This window comes from Zootoca vivipara, chromosome 9, assembly GCF_965207765.1.
Source record: "Zootoca vivipara chromosome 9, rZooViv2.hap1.1, whole genome shotgun sequence".
NCBI lineage: Eukaryota > Metazoa > Chordata > Lepidosauria > Squamata > Lacertidae > Zootoca > Zootoca vivipara.
Window position 1 is genome coordinate 36,676,225 of NC_142592.1, and position 20,565 is coordinate 36,696,789.

At 40.8% G+C, this 20,565-nt stretch overlaps 1 protein-coding gene across 5 annotated transcripts in view; it reads right to left on the bottom strand.

The window, feature by feature from the left end:
* Positions 1–20,497, bottom strand: part of CEP83 (centrosomal protein 83) — a 32,218-nt gene extending 11,721 nt beyond the window's left edge. The window contains exons 1-8 of one of the 5 annotated variants that reach the window (XM_060279703.2): positions 20,395–20,497; positions 18,060–18,318; positions 15,311–15,461; positions 14,010–14,102; positions 11,994–12,125; positions 10,997–11,248; positions 8,458–8,589; positions 1,352–1,466 (exon numbers count right to left, since the gene is read on the bottom strand). In XM_060279703.2, the coding sequence (XP_060135686.1) occupies positions 1,352–1,466; positions 8,458–8,589; positions 10,997–11,248; positions 11,994–12,125; positions 14,010–14,102; positions 15,311–15,461; positions 18,060–18,208 (1,024 nt within the window). In that variant the 5' untranslated portion in view covers positions 18,209–18,318; positions 20,395–20,497. Of the gene's footprint in view, positions 1–1,351; positions 1,467–8,457; positions 8,590–10,996; positions 11,249–11,993; positions 12,126–14,009; positions 14,103–15,310; positions 15,462–18,059; positions 18,319–19,781 lie in introns of all 5 variants that reach the window. The other 4 variants (XM_060279704.2, XM_088652592.1, XM_088652593.1 and 1 more) reach the window with 4 other exon arrangements.
* Positions 20,498–20,565: the final 68 nt, after the last annotated feature.

Below are 20,565 nucleotides of genomic sequence, written 5' to 3' on the forward strand. Positions count from 1 at the left end.
AAAGATAGCAAAAATTTATAAAACTAATTCGAAAGAATGTTGGAAATGCAAAAAGAAATTAGGAAATTATTACCATTGCTGGTGGCTGTGTGATAAAATACATGAATTTTGGAACAATGTGTATGAAAAATTAAAAAAGATGCTTAAGTTTACATTTGAGAAAAAACCAGAGATAATGTTATTGAGTATGGTGCCAGATAATTTCCCTAACGATAGGAAAAATATATTATTATATGCATGTGCTGCAGCTCGCCTTCTTATAGCAAAGAACTGGAAAGGAGAGAAAGTACCAACAATTGGTGAATGGCAAGTAAAATTAGTGGAATTCATGAACTTAGCAAAGATGACAGCAGCAATTAGAGATATCCCGATACAGAAAAGTAAAGCAGAATGGAAATATGTTGAAGAGTATTTTAAAAAGGAGAAAATAAACACAAGTTTGGTGATATGCTTTGAGTAAAATACATATAGGATGAATAACAAATGGGTAATTAATGGAGGAAATGTTAATTTGGTAGATAATGCGGGGATAGAGATAAAGCAGGACAAAGTAGAACTGATAAAGGGAAGCAATGTTCAAACAATAGGAAATATGTTTTCCCCCCCCCCCTTTTTTTTTCTTTTTCTTTTTTAATCTGTATTATATTTCTATGTTTATGTAAGTGTTGTTTTTTATCTGGTATGTATATGTATATGTGTATGCACACATATTACATATGCATGGGAGTATATATATATGCTATACTCCTTTTTTTTTTCTTCTTCTTCTTTTTTTCCTTTTTTTCTTTTTTTTCTTTTTTTTCTCTTCTACTTCTTTTTCTACCTCATTGATTTATGCTCTACGATTTTGTTATGTAACTTTGATATATAATTTATGATTTATGGTATATGTTTTATGATCTCGTTTGTAATTATAAAATACGAAATAAAGGTTAAAATTTAAAAAAAAAAAAGAATATATTCATGTTTTACTTTATCATAAAAATGCCACAATATCCCTCCAACCCCAGAAAAAGACATTAAAAATGTAAAAATTAAATATTCACAATGCTATGACAGTTATGGCGAAAAGTCCCTACTGAATTTAAGAATTACACTAATTATATCCATGATTACTTCTGTTATGTCAGCTTACTGGTATATGAGCACATAGCTGGGTGCAGTGGGGCTACATGTTAGACAAAAACCATGGCAGCTTATTGAAAGTGACACATTAAAATGAAAGTATCCCAGTGAAAGGTATATGGCTGCACGACAGTACTTACTGGACTGTTCTAAACTTTTCTCAAAGACAAAATTCTGTATCTATAATTGGTGGCAATAACAAATCACTGAAGTAATAAAGTTTTACCATCTATTTCACTTTGAATCTTGTTTCTTTCTCTTTCTATCTCAGTCCTAGCTCTTGCCGCTTCCAGCTTGATGTTTGTTATTTCTAACTTGTGTGAATGCTTAAGTTCTTCAACCTATAGAAGATAATGTTTTATCAATTTCCAGTTTTGATCAGAACAGTTTTTCGCCTCTTTCTGCTTAAGGAGGATAAAATCATGCAAGAACCCCTCCTATCTTCTTCTGGATGAAAGATTCTGAGGTTTTCTCCTACTTCCATAGGAGTTCCCCAAGCTAGAAATATGGTAGCTGAAATGATTTATGAAAAATATTTTTAAAATGGTAACCATTTAAAATACAGCCTGCTCTGGGTGTCATTGCCAAATGAGAGGTGGCAGGGCAACCACTAGGAGCAGAGCCTTTCCAACAGTGGCACTCACACAATGGAACACCATACCTAGAGGTCTGTCAGACCCCAACACTATATTCTTTCAGGCATCTTGGGTGCCTTGGTAGAAAGGTAGTATATTAAAGATAATAAATTAATTCCCAAAGTAGGGAATTACAGAAAAAAAATTAAAAATACTGTAGACCATAAAAGCTTTCAGGTTATGTTCATCAATGTCTGACTAAATAGGGGAATCTAGTGCCATGTATCTGTAACAGACTGCATTCAGTGATCAGCACCTTCCTTATACCCAATTTAACAGGAGCTGGGTCTCCACCTCTCTTTTGCACACACAAATATTATTTGGAAATTCTTAAGATAAAATTTCAAACAATTATTAATGAATACCCCAATCTGCTATTATTTAACTTGCAACAGATATTAATAAGAACTGTGACTAGGTAATAACTGATACACATGTACACCTGATACATATATGCAACCTGTAACAAGGCGCCTCTCACATGAAAACTTTTTGTCTGAACCAGGGCTTGCTTGCATGCACATAGACACATGCAAACCAATTTCACATGAAAAACCTATTTCCTGGAGCCATGCAAATTGGCTCCAAGTGGCTTAAGCATTCAGGTCAATGTTTAAATGAAACTGTCAACCTCATTTCAAATAAAAATACTATACACCCATGTGGGAATACTATTTTTTTTAATGAGCACTGCTGAGAAATGCACTCAATCCATTCCAAGCTGTGCTGATCAGTTAGGATACAATACTTGTAGGTACTGCTATCAGAACACTTGTTATCCAAAATTCAGTTATCTGAACATAATTATGCTCAAAATTCACTGTGTGAACGACCGATTCAGATATCCAAACAGGCAGTTTGCCCACTTCCTTAGTTTGTGCTTTGCTGGTCGGCAGCAGCCATTTTCAGGTAGAAACAATGGTGGTGGTGCAAGGAGGGGAGTGGACAAATCAGAGAGCAAGAGAGACTGGGCAACTCAGTTTTTCCTTTGTCTCTCTTCTGCTACCGGTAGTTGGCAGTAGCCATTTTAGGAAGTAACCATTGCAGAAGGGGAAGAGAGACCACAGATTAGAAATATTCCCATAGCAAAGAATGGAAATTGTCAGCTTGTTATGCGATCGCTTTCTAACAAGTGATTTCCTGGGGACACATTTTGTTCAGAAGCTGGGACCTACCTGTACTACTAAACTGGGTAATCAAAGGTGATAACATAAAAGAGCATCCTTAAAGGCCAGCATTCAAATGTCTAAAACTTCTACAGTGTTTTAAGAGATTTTAAAATAGACACAGAGGAAGCACACAATTTGGCAACTTGCTGTTTTTACTGAGTTCAATGTTCTGCGAGGCAATCTGTCACTCGACAACATAAGCTTTCATGCTAGAGAAGTGCTAGTCTTAACTATGCCATTAAAATCACTGACCTGGTATAATTGGCTCAGTATTATGGCAGATCATCTATCTCTTATATGTCACACAGCTAACCTTGGAAAAGAAATTTCAACGTGCTTCGTCACAAACCCAACACAATGTAAAACCGAAGCAGCTGTCTTCCTGCCACATAAGTAACACTGTTTTTTCAATAGAAAAATCAAAACATTGAAGACAATTATTGTCTGAAATGAACTGAAATTCTAGTTTAAACTTTCCTAGTACAGTAATTATAGGGCTGTTAAAAATTAAGCAGTAGGAGAAAGCTCTTTTCAATGTCAAATGTAATCACAATCCGCTACTGTGTAGAAGCTACAAATGTTTTAAGAATTAGTATTTGATTAAGCAACTATAGTTAAGACACTGATTTTCTTAAAGGAAAAAAGGAAGCTCCATTTGTCATTTACACATCACAAGGTTTGACCACATCCCTTCATGGTCTACCTGTCATCAATGGTTATTCTAGTTAAAAATGTTGGTTTTTGTATCACTGCTGATCAGGAACATACGAAGCTGCCTTAAACCAAGTCAGACCACTGCTACATTTAGCTCAGAACTGTCCACAGTAATTGGCAGTGACATTTCAAGATTACAGAGAGGGCTCTCTTGCACCCTACCTGGAGATGCATACAAAGCTATTGCCCTCCAAACCATCTTGGAGATCCTTTTCAGTGGTTACCTGTAGGGCTGTGCAATATCTGCTTTCCATATCTCAATACACCACCAGCTAAATGCCACAGCTTGGATGAGAGCACTCCCTTCAGAGTCAAATCCACATTTATCCCCCATAATCAGGATTTCAGGATAGAAGCTTTCCACCATGAAATTATAAAAGACTTAGACAAATTGGAAAAACGGCATATTCCCATTAGACATAATATTACTAAAGAACAACAAGAATTAATTCAGAAATGGGCAAGTGACCGCTCGATTACAATCAAACCTGCGGACAAGGGAGGGGCAATCGTGTTAATGGACACAGACATTTATGAACAGGAAATTATCAGGCAATTGTCCGATAAAAAAATATTATTCACCCCTCAACAATGATCCCACCCCTAAAGTCTTTACCCTGATCCGAACCACAGTGAATGAAGCATTAGCATTAGATTATATTTCTATACAGACTGCCGAGTTCTTACTCTGCAAAAATCCACGGGTCCCAATCTTTTATACTCTCCCCAAGATCCATAAAAATATTTTACCTCCGCCTGGCCGCCCTATTGTCTCAGCGGTTTGGTTCACTTACTGAACCACTATCCAAGTACCTAGACTCATTTCTATTTGAACACTCCACTGCAACCACCACATATATCCGTGACACCAAAGATCTCATAGCTAAACTAGAAAATGTTCCCATCCCTAGAGGTGCTATTTTAGCAACCCTAGATGTAGGTTCCCTGTATACCAACATTCCACTTGTAACTATGGTATAAGAGGAACCATTGAGAATTCATTACGTTCCAGACAAGAACAAAATCCACCATATCATTTCTTAATCCAATTATTGGACATTGTTCTTGAAAATAATTTCTTCCGGTATAAAAATGACTTTTATCTCCAAACTCAGGGTGTCGCTATGGGAGCGGCTCTGGCCCCTTCGGTGGCCAATATTCATATGTTTGATTTTGAAAACAAATATTTCTATTCTGGATCTAACCCTTACTTACAGGATATTATTTTGATCAAAAGATGATTTGTTTATAATTTTTAAATCTGAAGGAACGTGCACAGCATTTCTAGAATGGGTTAATACTCTGGATCCCCATTTAAAATTTACTTGCCACCATCATGACGAAGAAATTCCTTTTTTGGACGTAATTGTTTACATTTCCGACAAAAACTCCCTGGAATTTAAACCCTACAAAAAGCCAACAGATCGCTACTCCCTACTCCATTATTCTTCCAGCCACCCATCACATTTGAGAAGGAATCTACCGTACGGACAATTAATCAGGCTCAAAAGGAATGCTACTGTCGAGAAAGACTACCAAAATGCAGCTCACAAGCTAGGAGAAGCCCTTACTAATCGGGGCTACCCTGATTACATTATATAAGACGCATACAAACGCATCGACAGTCGCAACAGGGAAGAGTTACTTGCAACACCACCTGACAACACCAACAGAAAATCCTCCTGTTTAGTTATGGGGATGGATTTCACTCCCCTAGCCCATCATATCAGAAACATAATATACAAACACAGGCACATTGTGGAAGACATTCCTGGCTGTAAAGATCCCCCGCTCTTAGGGTTTAGAAAGAAAGGGACCCTACGCAATCAATTGGTGAAAGCAGATTGCCTAGAACCGTCATCTATTATTACCAAAGGCCACTATAGGTGCGGCTCCTGCAATTTGTGTCCTTACAGTTTGCCAATTAAGGAGATCAGGAGTGAACACACTTGGTTCACCTTTAAGATTAATTCGATGACAACCTGCAATTCTAAGAATGTTGTATACTGCATAAGGTGTCCCTGTAACAAACTGTACATAGGAAGCACTACGCGACCCCTTAAGGTTTGCATAGGGGAACATAGATATTGTGCTTCCGTAACCAAGTCATGGAAGCCCCCCTCACATCTCACTTCCTACAAAAGAAGCATAGTGATTCGGACTTCATGTTTTTTTGCATCTGGCAGTATACCCCTAAAAAATACCATTTGTTGTTTAGTCGTTTAGTCGCGTCCGACTCTTCGTGACCCCATGGACACGAAAAATACCATAAACAGGATATTTTAAAGATTCTCAGGCAACAAGAAACCAAATTGATTTTCATGCTTAAGACGTTACAACCGCATGGCCTCAATTCAGAGCTTGATCTTTCAGTATTCATTTAATCATACACCAACTCGGTCTTTTCAGTACTTGAATTCTGCCTCTCCCTCCCTAATTGCTTATCTCCCGGGAAGGAGTTTCCTGTGTATGTGTGACTCAAACAGAGCAATCTTGCTTAGGCCACCTTATTCAATTCTAACAAAGAATATAATATTAAAATAACACATTCTAACTAAGAATACAAAGAATATAAAATGTGTAAGCTTTAATTTCTGATATGCTTGGTTTAGATATCTGTTCTTAATAATGTGTATAACTGAAATCAGTATTCTATTTTTGTTGTTAGTGAATTTGAAAAATTAACAAGAAAACTCTGTGGCCTAAGCCTAAATAAGAAACTGTACTTTCACTGTAAGTATTGCTTGTACAAATTCGTTTGTCCAAACACCAATTCAGATATTTTGTTTAAATATTAACGAACTTAACTTGAATGTATTACAAGAACAGAAAGAAGAAGATACCACTGAAGAAGCCCAATATTGGGCAAAACAGGTCTTAAACGCCGGCAACCTATCTGTTGCGTCGTTGCTGATCCACCCTGTATCGCCTGTACTTTGCGTTTACCTTATTTCCTGTTAATACATTAAGACTTTGGTTTTTTCTGTGCCTTCGTGTTCTGCCTGTGTTGTATCACATTTAAACGTCACGATATGGCAGCATATTACGATGTCGGAAAAGAGGTGGGGAGGAAGAAGGCAACTGCCAGCCATGGAGACAATTAGCATCACTGTGTGCAGCTTCTGCCTGTTCCAAAGCCGCCGCCTCCTCCAGTGCCCACCTTGGCACAGGTGGGGCATGTGGGTGGCCTGCCTCTTCCTCCAGGAGAAAGAGGTAAAATGGCCACTGTGCGTGAGACTGGGGGGGGGGGACTTGATCAGTAGAGAAGTGGGCTTCCTTAATATACTTCCTTTATACTTAAATGTTAATTCTCACAATGAGAATTATTCCACACTGAAGCAGTTGCAGCTCCATTCTCTATCATATGGATGCCTGGCTTCTTTAATAATAGCTACTGCTGCAGGTATCAGCGTACATAGAAGGCCGTTAAGATGAAAGATCACAGTTTATCATTTCTACAATCTCCAACAGTCATCTTGTGGTTACCCAGTTTCTGTTTTTGTGTTTCTGTGCTTTAAAACATAGTTTCTATTTTGCCCTCATGGAAGGAAGAAAACAGAATAATATGAGGAATAATTTCTCTAAACTAACCAGAACGAACCAGAGCAGCACACAGAAACGCTGTTTACCTTCCTGCAGGGGCGGTACCTATTTCTCTACTTGCACTTTGATGTGCTTTCGAACTGCTAGATTGGCAGGAGCTGGGACCGAGCAATGGGAGCTCACCCCGTCACGGGGATTCGAACCGCTGACCTTCTGATCGGCAAGCCCTAGGCTCTGTGGTTTAACCCACAGCGCCACCCACGTCCCCCAAATTAGTTCCCACTAAAATCAAGTCACATTGTGACTTAAGCACAACTATCTTAATCTGGATCCCATCCCCAACCCTTCTCTTTAGGCAGCTTAGACTTGCTGCAAGGAGTCTTATTTTCCCCCCTTTCCCAAACAGAATTGAGATGGAGGGGGAAGGTGCTTTCTAAGAAATAGGCTGTTATCACAGGTAAGATCTGGCACAAGCTTCAGGCTGAAAACATGAAAGTACAATTCTCCCCATCTGAGAAATAAAAGCCCACTAACATTTAAAGAGTGAGAATCTTGAGATCGCAAGTGAAAGTACTGGCTATTTAGATTAACTTGATGCAGCAATTTCTTGTTTATATAACTATTGAGAAGGCATGCCTTACATCTTAATAACCAAGGTGGATTTTTTAAAAAGTCACTGCTCCCACTTCCACATGCAAGGAACTTCCACTCATGCAAGTGGAATGCAGCACATTTATCCTTCACACAGAGAACAAACATATCAAGGAAAAGATTAGGCTAGAAGTTCTCTCTCCAACTTCTAATTTTTGTATGGAGAAACATTATGTGCGAAAGAGCATTCTCTCTATCATACAAGTCTCCACCTACTGGCTGAAGAGGTGCAGGCTAGAAACAGTTTGCTACCTCAAGTAACTACCGGTAGTTCTCAGAGTTGACTAGCGCTAGGCTAGACCAACCAACAGTCTGATGTGGCATAAGACAACCTCCTATATTCACAATAGTAAGTGGTATTAAATGTGATTTGTAGATGTCATTACTGCTTCAGGGAACAGTGCCAAAAACAAAATGCTAGCTATGTTTTCATGCCAACAGAAAAATACAAAGAGAATAAGAACCTGGCTTTTCAAACACTGAATTATGAAAAAGGAGAGAAATAAAGCCATGTAATAGAGACAATTTGTCTCCAAATGGTTGGTTGGAAGGTATGTTCATAGCTAATGGTTCTGGTAACATCTCTGAAAAATCTGTCTTGACAGCATCAAAATACTTACTTTAGTTGTCAAGGCACTGATCTCTCGTTCAGCTTTATGTAGCTTGCTTCTTAAGAGTGTATTCTGCTCACTGCTCAGCTGCAGATCCTTTTCAATGCGTTCAAGCTGCAGCTTAAGGGATTGTTTTTCTGCCTTAAAATTAAGAAATGAAATCTTAAATTGCTTCACAGAAATGAATCCTGAAACAGAGTTCTAAACCTATTTGCACAAAAGTAAGATTCCTTCACCCAAAACCTCATTACCTGGCTGGGACTGATGTGCTGGTTTCAAGAGGCCAATAGAATCAGTGCCATTACTTCTAGTAAGTAAGCATTTGAGGTCTCAAATCTTTTTGGGATCTCTGGGTCATTTTACATTAACATATTTTAGATGGTTAGCTTATTTGCTCTGAAGTTAAATAGCTTCCCTAGGAAGCTAGGGCTAGTTCAAGCACCAGAACTACATCACAATAATCCCTTCTCCCCTCCTAAAAAGTCTCTTCCCCACCTCGGGGGAGGAGATGTTGTGGGCACCACGAGGCCTTCACGTAGGGGGGGGGGATGGTTAGCACTCCCCCCAGCCCATTGGCCCGTTCCCTGCCGCGGCACACCCGCAGCGCACCCAATCCGGGTGTGCTGTGGGGGCGTGGCCCGGTTATTTAAGCGGGCGTGCGGCGGGGAAACGACCTCGCTTCTTTGACCTAGCTCCGAAGTTTCTCCCGCCCACCTCCCCCTTTTAGGCAGGGTTATTCCGTGACTTCGCTACGGACTACGGTCAGTCGCCTATTGAGGCTGGGTAGGAATTTTCCCACCTGGCAAATTGGCTCAGGCCAGGTGGTTTTCGCCTACCTCGTGGCAGTTTGTCACAACTTGGTTTTGGCGGTAGGCATTGGATTATCTCAAGAAGGTACAGGTGTGGGGGGGAGGTTGCTGGTATCACCTCCCCCAAGATTTGGAAAGGTACTCCCTTAAGGAGTCCGGGGGCGTTGCAAAGTCCGAAGCCGTGGTAGGTGAGGGCCAGAGAGCACGCACCCTAGCGGTGGCCCCAGGATGAGTCCTACTTGATGTGCATCGCAGGACTCATTCAACGGTGGTTAACCTTTCACAGACTGCCAGCAGAGCGGGCTGGAGTCGGATATAGTCGGTTAGATTCAATGCCTAGGCCAATACCTCTCTACATCCGTAATCAATAAAGTTGTGGCCTTTTATGCCCATTAACCTTATACAATGTGTTGTGTCTCTTTATTTCTCGGGGAGGCGTCGGGGTATTGCCACACAACAGCCTCTCGCCCTCTCAGACCTGAACAGGAATATAAAGTTCATGCACCTATTTTATGTTTAAATTTGTATACTGCCCTTCATCTGAAGATCATAGGGTGGTTTACAACACAAAAATACAAACTGAAAACACAAAATGCATAATTAAAAACAAAAACAAACCAATGATCACCTCCCACAAAGACATTTAAAAGGGCATAGAATGTTAATCAGCCAAATGCCTGGTTGAAGAGAAACATTTTCACCTAGCGCCTAAAGATATGTAATGAAGGTGCTAGGTGAGGCTTCTTGGGGAAAACATTCCACAAACAAGGAGCCACCACAGAAAAGGCCTGTTCCTGTGTGGCCACCCTCCAGACCTTATGTGGGGGAGGCACCCAAAGAAGGACCTCAGATAATGATTTCAGTTCATATGAGATGCAGTTCTTGAGGCATTGTGGTCCTGTCTGAAGCCCTTATCAGGGAACTGTTCTTGCCCTACAGACCCCATTTATTCTCTCTAATTGGCACTAATTCAAATAAAATTGCTATCAGCTGGCAAGCAAAACAGGGTTATAAAAATAAGTGGTTTCTATTTACCCAGACATCTCCCCAGCTTCACAGAATATGCAAGTTGCATTTAAAGCCTGACAATAACCTGTGAACCTCCTGGACACACACAATGCTAGGGGATCCTTTGAAGAAAAAGAAAATAGGAAACTGAAGGTGGGGGAAGAGGAAATTGGTCTACTCAAGCTGCAAGCAGCTTATAGAAAGTAACCTGGCGAGGGGTGATTAGAATAGGGAGGTGTGTTTCTTTAAAAAAAAACCCTTAACTTCCTGCACTATACAAGTCTTCTGAAACTCCCCCTCACAGCCCTTAGTCTTCTAGTAAGTTTAAACAGCTGTTTATTGTTGCTGGACCTATTTGTAGAATTTGCTTATTGAATGTTTTGTACCTTAGTATATTATTCAGCTTATATATTTATTTATTGTTTCTAGAGACAAATTTGTTTACCAGAGTAAAATATCCTTCCGCTTTCAATCTCATGTAAAAAGTTCAAACCTGTAGACTCCGCAATGATTATTCCAAATATTATGATTCAAACCACCTTGTAGATAAATCTGTCATAATTTTCAGAACTATTTTGCAAAATAGTAATCTTATTACTAATAGGAAAATGGGAGTCTGATTAGGAAGAATCAAGCTCATTGATAGCCTGATGTGAGTTTCTCATTGTTTAAGTTAACACACAGTGTACACCTTTACTATGTCTTGTAAGGAGACAATCAGAATCTCCTACCTCCAAGGATCGTGTTGTAGCTTGCATCTCAGTTAACTGTCGCACCTGTATTCTCTGCACATTTTCCGCTTGCATACCAGAGTTCTCCCTCTGAGCTCTTAGTTCTGCTACTTCTGCTTCAAAGCCCTTTAATTTCTGAACTAGTTGAGCCTTTTCTCTTAATAGTGCTTCCACACGCTTGCCATCTCTTGTAGGATCAATATTAAGCAGCTGATTGTGCAATTCTTCTTTATCTTTGCCAAGTCTCGTTATCTATGAGTAATTGAACAGACAACACTATGGGCCCACTCCAGTCTGAGTGTGACTTCAGAAAACCCATAAGATTCAATAATTATTTGCACCAAATGTACACACAACCATGTATGAAGACGGGAGGGAGGGAATGAGAACCCACTGCACACAAACCATGTTCCTGTGCTTGGAATTGGTCAAAGTGTATTTATATATACGGTAACATTATGTTGATAAGCCCAGAAGTATTAGAAAAGCACATAAGAGTAAATATATTTGTTCTAAAATGAAAATACATTTTGATTTCATTCAAAATAAGCAATACATTGGTAAAACTAGAACTATGTTTTATAGGCCCTTTTCTCACAGAAAAATTAAAGTTGCAGAAATGTGTCCCCCATAAAATTGGAACCAATAATACACTTGCGGTCATTTTAGTCAGGAAAAATATCAACACATTTTCTAAAAAAATTTCACTTGATTAAGAACAGCAGAACAATGAAATATGCAATTAGTTCATTATCACAACTGTAAGGCTGCAGTCCTACACACATTTACTTGGGAGTAAGCTGACTGAATGCAGCAAGACTTAAAGTTAATATATGGCAAACTGCATATTTCCTCCTTTTTCTTAAGACATTCATGAAGCAGAAGGCCTAATTAAGCTTTAGGCAGGGTTCAAATTTATTATGGTTGATTACATTTAAAACTTTAAATTCATATTCAAATGTTATGGTTTTTCTTATATTAAAATATTATTCCTTACCTCAGATTCATATTTTAATTTGTTCTCTTCTAAAATATGGGCATGCTCTTCTTTCTGATGCTCAAACTCTGATTTAAGGAAGGTATGTTCATAGCGAAGTTTGTTATATTCTGTTCTCCATTTTTCTGCTTCCTAATTAAGAAGAACATATGTGACTATATCAAAGTGAATAAAAAATACAAACCCATGCAGGAAAAAATGAGCACACAAGATGCTTAGCAAGTATCAGGTGTAAACTTAAAACAGGTCAACAATTGTTAATTTTTTTGATGGCTACATTTACAGTTGCATCAAAAGAAATACTGTACAGTAATACTATTGGTTGGCTTAAGCTTCAGAAGTAACAGAGAATGCTCCTTTCCAGTCACCGTTGCGGCAGTGGAGTCATATTGCCAGGAAGTGGAAACAGTTGAGATTAGGGCTGTGCTAGAAATCAATATATCAGGTTTTAGATCAAATCATGATAACAGTTTTTTTTAATGACTTTGCAATTTATCACATATTGTGTGTATGGTATTAAAAAAATCACAATACAGTGGAACCTCGGTTTACGAACACCTCGGTTTACGAATTTTCGGTTTACGAGCGCTGCGGACCCGTCTGAAACGGATTAATTCACTTTCCATTACTTTCAATGGGAAAGTTCGCTTCAGTTTATGAACGCTTCAGTTTATGAACAAACTTCCGGAACCAATTGTGTTCATAAACCGAGGTACCACTGTATGCTTCTTCCTGTGTGTGCAGCGCTCGCTAACTCCACCTCACTCAGCTCTTTGCTGCCTCCTGCAGCAACAAGAAATAGCTAAAAATCACTACAGCAGGCTGACTCAAATATCGCCCAGCAGATATCGCCAAACAAAGCTTCAGTCAACCTTTCCTCTCTCCTGCAGGAGAAGCAATTTTTAGGGAACCTTTGATATCTATACTACTAATTACTTCTACAACTTTAATTTTACTGTGTTAATATTGGTACAGTAGTAACAATATGTTAAGTAAATATTTATCAGTTTTAGAGTTAGACCCATACCTAGTAGCAGTTGCCAAGACACTGCCATGTTCATCTCTACATAGCTCCAGCCTTATTTCACATATTGTGATATATCAAAATACAGTGCTACCTCAGTTTAAGAACAGTCCTGTTTATGAACGATTTAGTTTACGAACTCCACAAAACCAGAAGTAGTGCCCCGGGTTTGCGAACTTTACCTTGGTCTAAGAATGGAATCCGAATGGTGAAAGGGCACTGGCAGTGGGACGCCTCATTGGAGAAAGCGCACCTCAGTTTAAGAACGCTTTCGGTTTAAGAACGGAGTTCTGGAATGGATTACATTCATAAACCGAGGTACCACTGTATCACAATGTTTAAACTGGTAATATATCGTTATGTTGAAAACAAGATATCGCCCAGCCCTAGTTGAGATAGCCTTGAGCCACTGTCAAGAGAATCCTGTTCTTTCTCTTAACGTTACCTTTAGTCACTGAAGGGTTGTACCAGCCTCTGTGACTCTCATGTCCCCAAAAGCTTAATAGTGCAGCGGGTAAGATCCTATCTCCAGCCTCCTTAATCACAAAACAGGAGGCACTGCATGGTTGCATAGCATGGAACACTAACCCAGTTTAGCATGACATAGGTGAGCCAAAATGTGCCTGAGCAAAACATTAGGCTTACACACTACTCACTTTCCTCTCCCATGTAGCCAGGGAAAGGACTTTATCAGAATTTAAATTCAGTTTTACAGACACTTGCTTGCTGTTGTGTTCAGCCAGGGAAGCTGAATTAAAACAAACTGTTACGTTTCATGGCAAGATACCTTCGATCCATGGGTCTTTAAGCTCACTTAGAAGATAAACACTGACCTCTCCAGTCCATCAAATATAAGTAACAGTAGATAGGAAAATATATTTTGGTTAGAAAAATTGTACCTAATTATGGAGCTGCCTAAGAATATTTTTGTACTTTGAAGAAAAGGCTGGATATAAAACTTTCATTTCATAGAAAACTTTGTTTCTACTTACTTTATCTAGCTTCCGAAGGTTCTCTTTCAGAGGTGCTTCTATGTTGTCTCTTATGTCTGTTTTAAGCAACTCCAACTTCTGTGGAGTAATTACCTACATGTCCGAAGAAACATATAAAAAGAAATTAACCAACAGTTTCATCATTTGTTTCTATGAAGATTATGCCGCCACTTAAAAGATCTGGAGTTCCCCCACCTCAGGATGGAAATACTCCACTATTATCCTGTTATGCTGCATATATTCCTAAGGTACTGGACCTGGCAACAATAAAAAGGTATAGGATCTGTTTGAACACTGCTATTACAACAAGGTTTTCATCACTGGGCAACTGCCAAAATGACTCAACCAAAGGAAAATACAAACTAAATCTACTGTCCTTAACATACCTAGAAGTAAGGTCTGTTCAGCTCAATGCAGCTGGCTTGTGAATAGACATGTATAAAATGGCACTGCACAATTCCTAACACAGATCAAAGGTACATGCATATTTGTTATAGTATACAGTCTGCCTAACTAATAAAAGTTCAGTGTTGAGAGACAGTATGAATGACTAGGACTATGTAGACTCAGGTACAAATTCCCACTCAAGTCATGAAACTGACTGGATGACCTTGGGCACTTGTCTCTCAACCTACTGTAAGTCATATGGGTATTATTAAGATAAATGCTGGGGGTTGGGGTGGGGAGAGAAACCACAAGAGATTTCTATGAAATATAGAGAGGTGTAAAAATTAATTAAACTCCATAGCTGCCATAGGAAGCCATGCCGGAGGTTCAGCTTCCAAAGAACGTTTGCAAACTGGAACACTCACTTCCAGGTTTGCGGCATTTGGGAGCCAAAATATACGAGTGCCAAGGTGTTCGCTTCCAAGGTATGACTACAGTAAAAGTGCATGTCATGTTCCAGACAACTGGTAAATAAACTACACGAGTCAAAGGGGTCTTTAAACTTATTTTGAAATGGCACCTCCCATTCCTCAGGCCAAATTTATTTTTGAAACTGAGCAGAGTATGGCATGGAGATATTCTGCATGAAGAGGGGGGAAAGTCACAAAGTATTCCTACATGATCTAAGCCACTGGTCTTCAACTGGTGGGCTGGGACTCACTACCAGGTCATGGCTGTACTACCACAATACAAATATGTGGTGAAAAAAAAGTAAGAACTATGTCTCCAAATGCAGTTCTTTAGATACCAGTCACAGTTTAACAAGAACATCAGACATAATTAGCAATGTGGATTAAGATACAGTACTGTATAACATATGAATGAATATGTAACTTAAAGAATTGTGGCCTCACCTGCTTCTTTAACTCCTCTACTTCTCTTGATTTATCCAACAATTCATCTCGGAATTCACTGAGCAGACACTGAAATTTATCATGAACAGTTTGCTTTTCACGTAACAACTGTTTGAGCTCATTTTGTGATTTTGTATATTCATTCTGAAGCCTGAAAAGAAATCATTTTACAATGTATCTGCTTTTTAGTTTATTGATCTATATCTTGGCACATTGAAGATAACGGAGAAAGGAGAGGAAACGGGAAGCAGGATAAACAGGGGAAGCTTATCAGTTTACAGTCATACCTCGGTTTAAGTACACTTCGGTTTGAGTACTTTCAGTTTAAGTACTCCACGGACCCGTCTGGAACGGATTGATCCACTTTCCATTACTCTCAATGGGAAAGTTCACTTCAGGTTAAGTATGCTTCAGGTTAAGTACGGACTTCCAGAACCAATTACACTCATACTTCGGGTTAAGTACGCTTTAGGTTGAGTACTCCGTGGACCCGTCTGGAACAGATTAATCCACTTTCCATTACTTCAATGGGAAAGTTTGCTTCAGTACGCTTCACGTAAAGTACAGACTTCCGGATACAATTGTGTACTTAAACCGAGGTACCACTGTATTTCAGTTACATAAAGGTAAAGGTACCCCTGGCCATTAGGTCCAGTCGTGACCGACTCTGGGGTTGCAGTGCTCATCTCGCGTTATTGGACGAGGGAGCCGGGGTATAGCTTCCAGGTCATGTGGCCAGCATGACAAAGCTGCTTCTGGCAAACCAGAGCAGCACACGGAAACACCATTTACCTTCCTGCAGGGGCGGTACCTATTTATCCACTTGCACTTTGACGTGCTTTCAAACTGCTAGGTTGGCAGGAGCTGGGACCAAGCAACAGGAGCTCACCCCGTCGCAGGGATTTGAACCACCGATCTTCTGATCGGTAAGCCCTAGGCTCTGTGGTTTAACCCACAGGGCCACCCGCATCAGTTACACATACTTAGGCTTAATTACAGCTAATATGACACAGGGAGTTGTGCCAAAAGACTGCACAGAAAAGGAGAGATTTGAAAGAAGGAAGAGCAGTAAGAACACGGAGGTGTTCTGGGTGGCAGCTTTGATGTTTGCTTCCTGTTTTTTTAATACTGAAAATGCCAATACACATTTTTAAAAATCAAGATTGTACATATTTTTAAATACACTAGCACAACAATACAACCCCCACTTTGTGGTGGGCTGGGAGGAAGTTGATTGGGTGCAAGTATCCCTCTACCTAGGCCTGGCAGTCTGTATCTGGCAGAGAATTCCCCTCCCCCCTGCCAAAAATGTGGAAGTGCAACTAGCAAGATTCCCACTGGAAGCAACCAGTAGAAATCTCCAAAACAGAACTCTCCAGGGGCAGGGCTAAACTGGCCTGGGATATGTTGAATCCTAAGCAGGCCCTACTAAAGTAACATGATGGTCACTTCAAGGTTGGCACAGTAACCTGCCAATTCTCCACCTTCTGTGTGGGAGAGCTGTATCTGCCACCCTGCTACTCCATAAAGAACCACCAAGCAGAGAAGAGATAGAATTGTTCCCTAAATCAGCATTTCTCAACCACTGTTCCGCGGCACACTAGTGTGCCGCGAGACGCTGGCTGGTGTGCCGCGACATGCGGCAACAAGAAGGGCGATTTGCACTGTCACGTGCCTGGCGGCCGCCAATATTGGGCACTGACCCGCCGGAGAGGAAGCCGGCCGGGTCACAACGCGGGGCGAGCGCCCGCGTCGTGACCCGGCCAGCTTCCTTTCCGGCAGGTTAGTGTTGTTTATTGGCAGCCGCCAGGCACGTGACAGTGCAAATCGCCCTTCTCGTCGCCGCACGTCGCGGCAAAATTTAGACAAACTAAACTAAAATTTAGACAAACTTAAAGAAGCTGGCTGGATGAGCTCAACATGAAACTTGCTGAGCAAAGGATTGTGCTGGCAGAGAAATCAGCGGCTTGTGAAGCCTTATTACAGGAGATTGCAACCAACACAGCAATTGGCAAGTGTTTCTTACAGTCATAATTATATAGTCAATATAGGGCGGCACAGAGTTAAATTTTTTAACTTTTTTAATGGTGGTGTGCCTCGTGATTTTTTTCATGGAACAAGTGTGCCTTGGCCCAAAAAAGGTTGAGAAACACTGCCCTAAATAACTGAAATCTCAACATCCCAAGAATCTGAGGACCAGTTAAACAGAAACCAGAAGCAATACAATGGCAAAGTGAAACAGAATTGCATGGAGGCTGCTCCATTTGGCAAATTGTTTGTGTGCTTTTGCCAAGCTTCAACAGTACGCTGCCCATACTGGCCAAAGAAGTAATGTTGGGCAGATGGAAGAGCTGGTTGCCACTGCCTGAAGGCAACGCCCAACAGCACACATGCCCACACAGTATGTTCCCTCAGGAAAGACCAGGGTGCAGAAAAGGACGTCACTGTGTGAAGGTGCATTATGTATCTTTGGGTAATGGTGCCTTTTCCACATTGAGGAGGGAATACCAGCTAAAAAATGTCTACCCATCCCTGGTGGCTGTGACTTAACTATGCAAATCCACCTGCAAACTGGCCCCCACTCCCCAGAAAAGTTTGTAGCTGTGTGCTAAACTTGAATACTATTCATCTAACATCTGATTAGTACTGCAACTAGTTTAGCTATAGAAAACCTATGTTTTATTTTCATGATCAAAATATTTCATTAAATAGCTCAACATTAAATAGAAAGCAAGAAAGCATACTATACCTTGCATGTTCTGCTTTAAGAGTTTGGTAATTGTTTTTATGGTGTTCACACCGCATTCTTTCATCATTTAACAGTTTTTGTACTTCTGCTTGTGAGCTAAGATCTCCACTTCCACCCACTGATGAAAGGATATGCGGAAAAGTGTCCATTCTGACTGAATGTTAATGAGATGACAATGTTAATAAGGCTGTCAGCACAAGCCTGCCACCGTCATAGAGACCTCTTTCTCTCCTGAGGGCATCCCCCGAGGCCAAATTACCTGTACAAACAGAAAAGCACCCAATTAGTTGTCAGTGGATTCATAGTTTAAAAGGTTCTGCTTTGAATACATGTTCAAAAGCTTCATGGTTTCTCTGACAATGCTATCTATGAAAAAATTTAATTGTGTAATCTAATTTCATTCTCAAATCTATCACAGTAAACAAATTTAATTTATGAAATTACTGCATAAACTTCCCCATTACCTAAACCATTTTTCTTTTCTACAGTGTTGAAGGGTCCCTTTGGGTGCAAAGGTTCTGTTCCTGCAGGACTGTTTACTCTGAAGGATTATACAGAAGTCAGCCAAACTGTGCAATATCCTCTGAGGATAATGCATCCCACTTATTGAGAGATGCAAGTTGCAACCAGTATAATATTCAACACTTTGCCTGAATTGAACGCCTTGCTAAAATGTTCCCTGCCATTGCTACGGTAAGCACTAAACAGTCCAGTATACCTGAAGGAGCGTCTCCCTCCCCCCATTGTTCTTCCCGGACACTGAGGTCCAGTGCAGAGGGCCTTTTGGCGGTTCCCTCGCTGCAAGAAGCCAAGTTACAGGGAACCAGGCAGAGGGCCTTCTCGGTAGTAGCACCTGCCCTGTGGAACGCCCTCCCACCAGATGTCAAAGAGAAAAACAACTACCAGACTTTTAGAGGACATCTGAAGGCAGCCCTGTTTAGGGAAGCTTTTAATGTTTAATAGATTATTGTATTTTAATACTTCTGTTGAAAGCCGCCCAGAGTGGCTGGGGAAACCCAGCCAGATGGGCGAGGTACAAATAATAAATTATTATTGTTGTTGTTGTTGACCTACCAATGGTATTAGCTGAGCAATATGGCTAATACAGTATTATTTTGTAAAACAATTAATATTTGGTTTATTTGACATATGATGCCTAAACTCATTGAGAAAGAAAAAATATTAAAAATACAAGCCTTCAGGCTTTGGCACAGGATAGGCTATAAATCAAAAGTAAGCACAAACATTAAACTAGTCAATGGCACTTTACACCAGAGCTTTAAGCATGCCCACTACTAAATAAAATTTGGAGAGCTAGGTTGCCAGATACTGTCTTGCAATTAAAAGGCCGAAGGATTTGCAATACAATTTTTAATACTTACAGATGAGCAGGAGGGGGGGGGGGAGAGACTAAGTCTCCTCATTGGATCTCACCCAGTTTTTAAAAGATTCGTTTTTAAAACCATATGTTTTATGATTTGTTTATTAATTATTATTATTTACAGCCATGACAAAAGATATTAGGATACTGTAGATGCACATTGTGGAAGACAGAAGACAGTAATCAATTTGGATTATATTGACCCCTTGTGGTTAAATTTCCAAATGCTTATAAAACTCTGTGAGCGGTTATTTCTCCAGAGTTACTGTACTTAAATCAGTGCAGCTAAATTGCAGGCAACTTTTTAGAGCAGCAGAACTAGAGCGGTTAGCCAGCATTACCTTAGGAGCATCTTGGCGGTATTTTAAAAAAATAAAATAAATCCCTTTGAACGGTGAAATTATCTCGGTGGCATTAGTGCTTTCTTTTTTGTAGAAAAAGAGGTACCGGAACTCACCGGGAACGCCTCCCTTGCTCCCTTATAATGGCAATTTTGCCCACCTGAGAGGTGCGGGATCAAAGTCCCTGCTGTGGGGGTGGAAGAAAACAAAAAGCCCTGGATGGCAATATTCCGTGTTTCGCCGGACTGGGGTTTTTTTTGGGGGGGGGGGAGGCGCCGGTCTTCCTTCACCGGCCTACCTCAGAGGACCGTCGTGAAGGCGAAGGGCGGGCGGCGAAGGGAAGCCTCCAGCCCCCTCCCCCAGCCCCCACGAAGGAAAGCGGCTGACCGACCCACGTCGAAAGAACGAGAACCGCGAAGCAAACGGGCAGCGCCAACCGCCTCGGGAGCAGCCCTGCCCCGCCGGCCCTCCCTGCCTCCTTCCCTTCCTCGCTTACCCGCCACCTCAGGCGGGCATCGGTTGCCTCGGCTGTTTAAAAATGGCGCTTCGGCTCCGCTCGCCCCGCCCCTCTCATTTTCCGCTGAGCCCTCCCGGGACCCGTATGCTCGCCTACCTTTCCATTTTGCCTGGAACCCACCGGACAATGTCTTCGCCAATCCCGGGGCATCACGGGAATGCGGAAGCGTGGTTGCCGCGGTGCAATGGATGCAAGAGGCGGGAGGCGGCGCGCGAATGCAAAAGTAGGCGGGGCCAATTGTGTTAACCCTTAGCTTGTCGGTTTCCC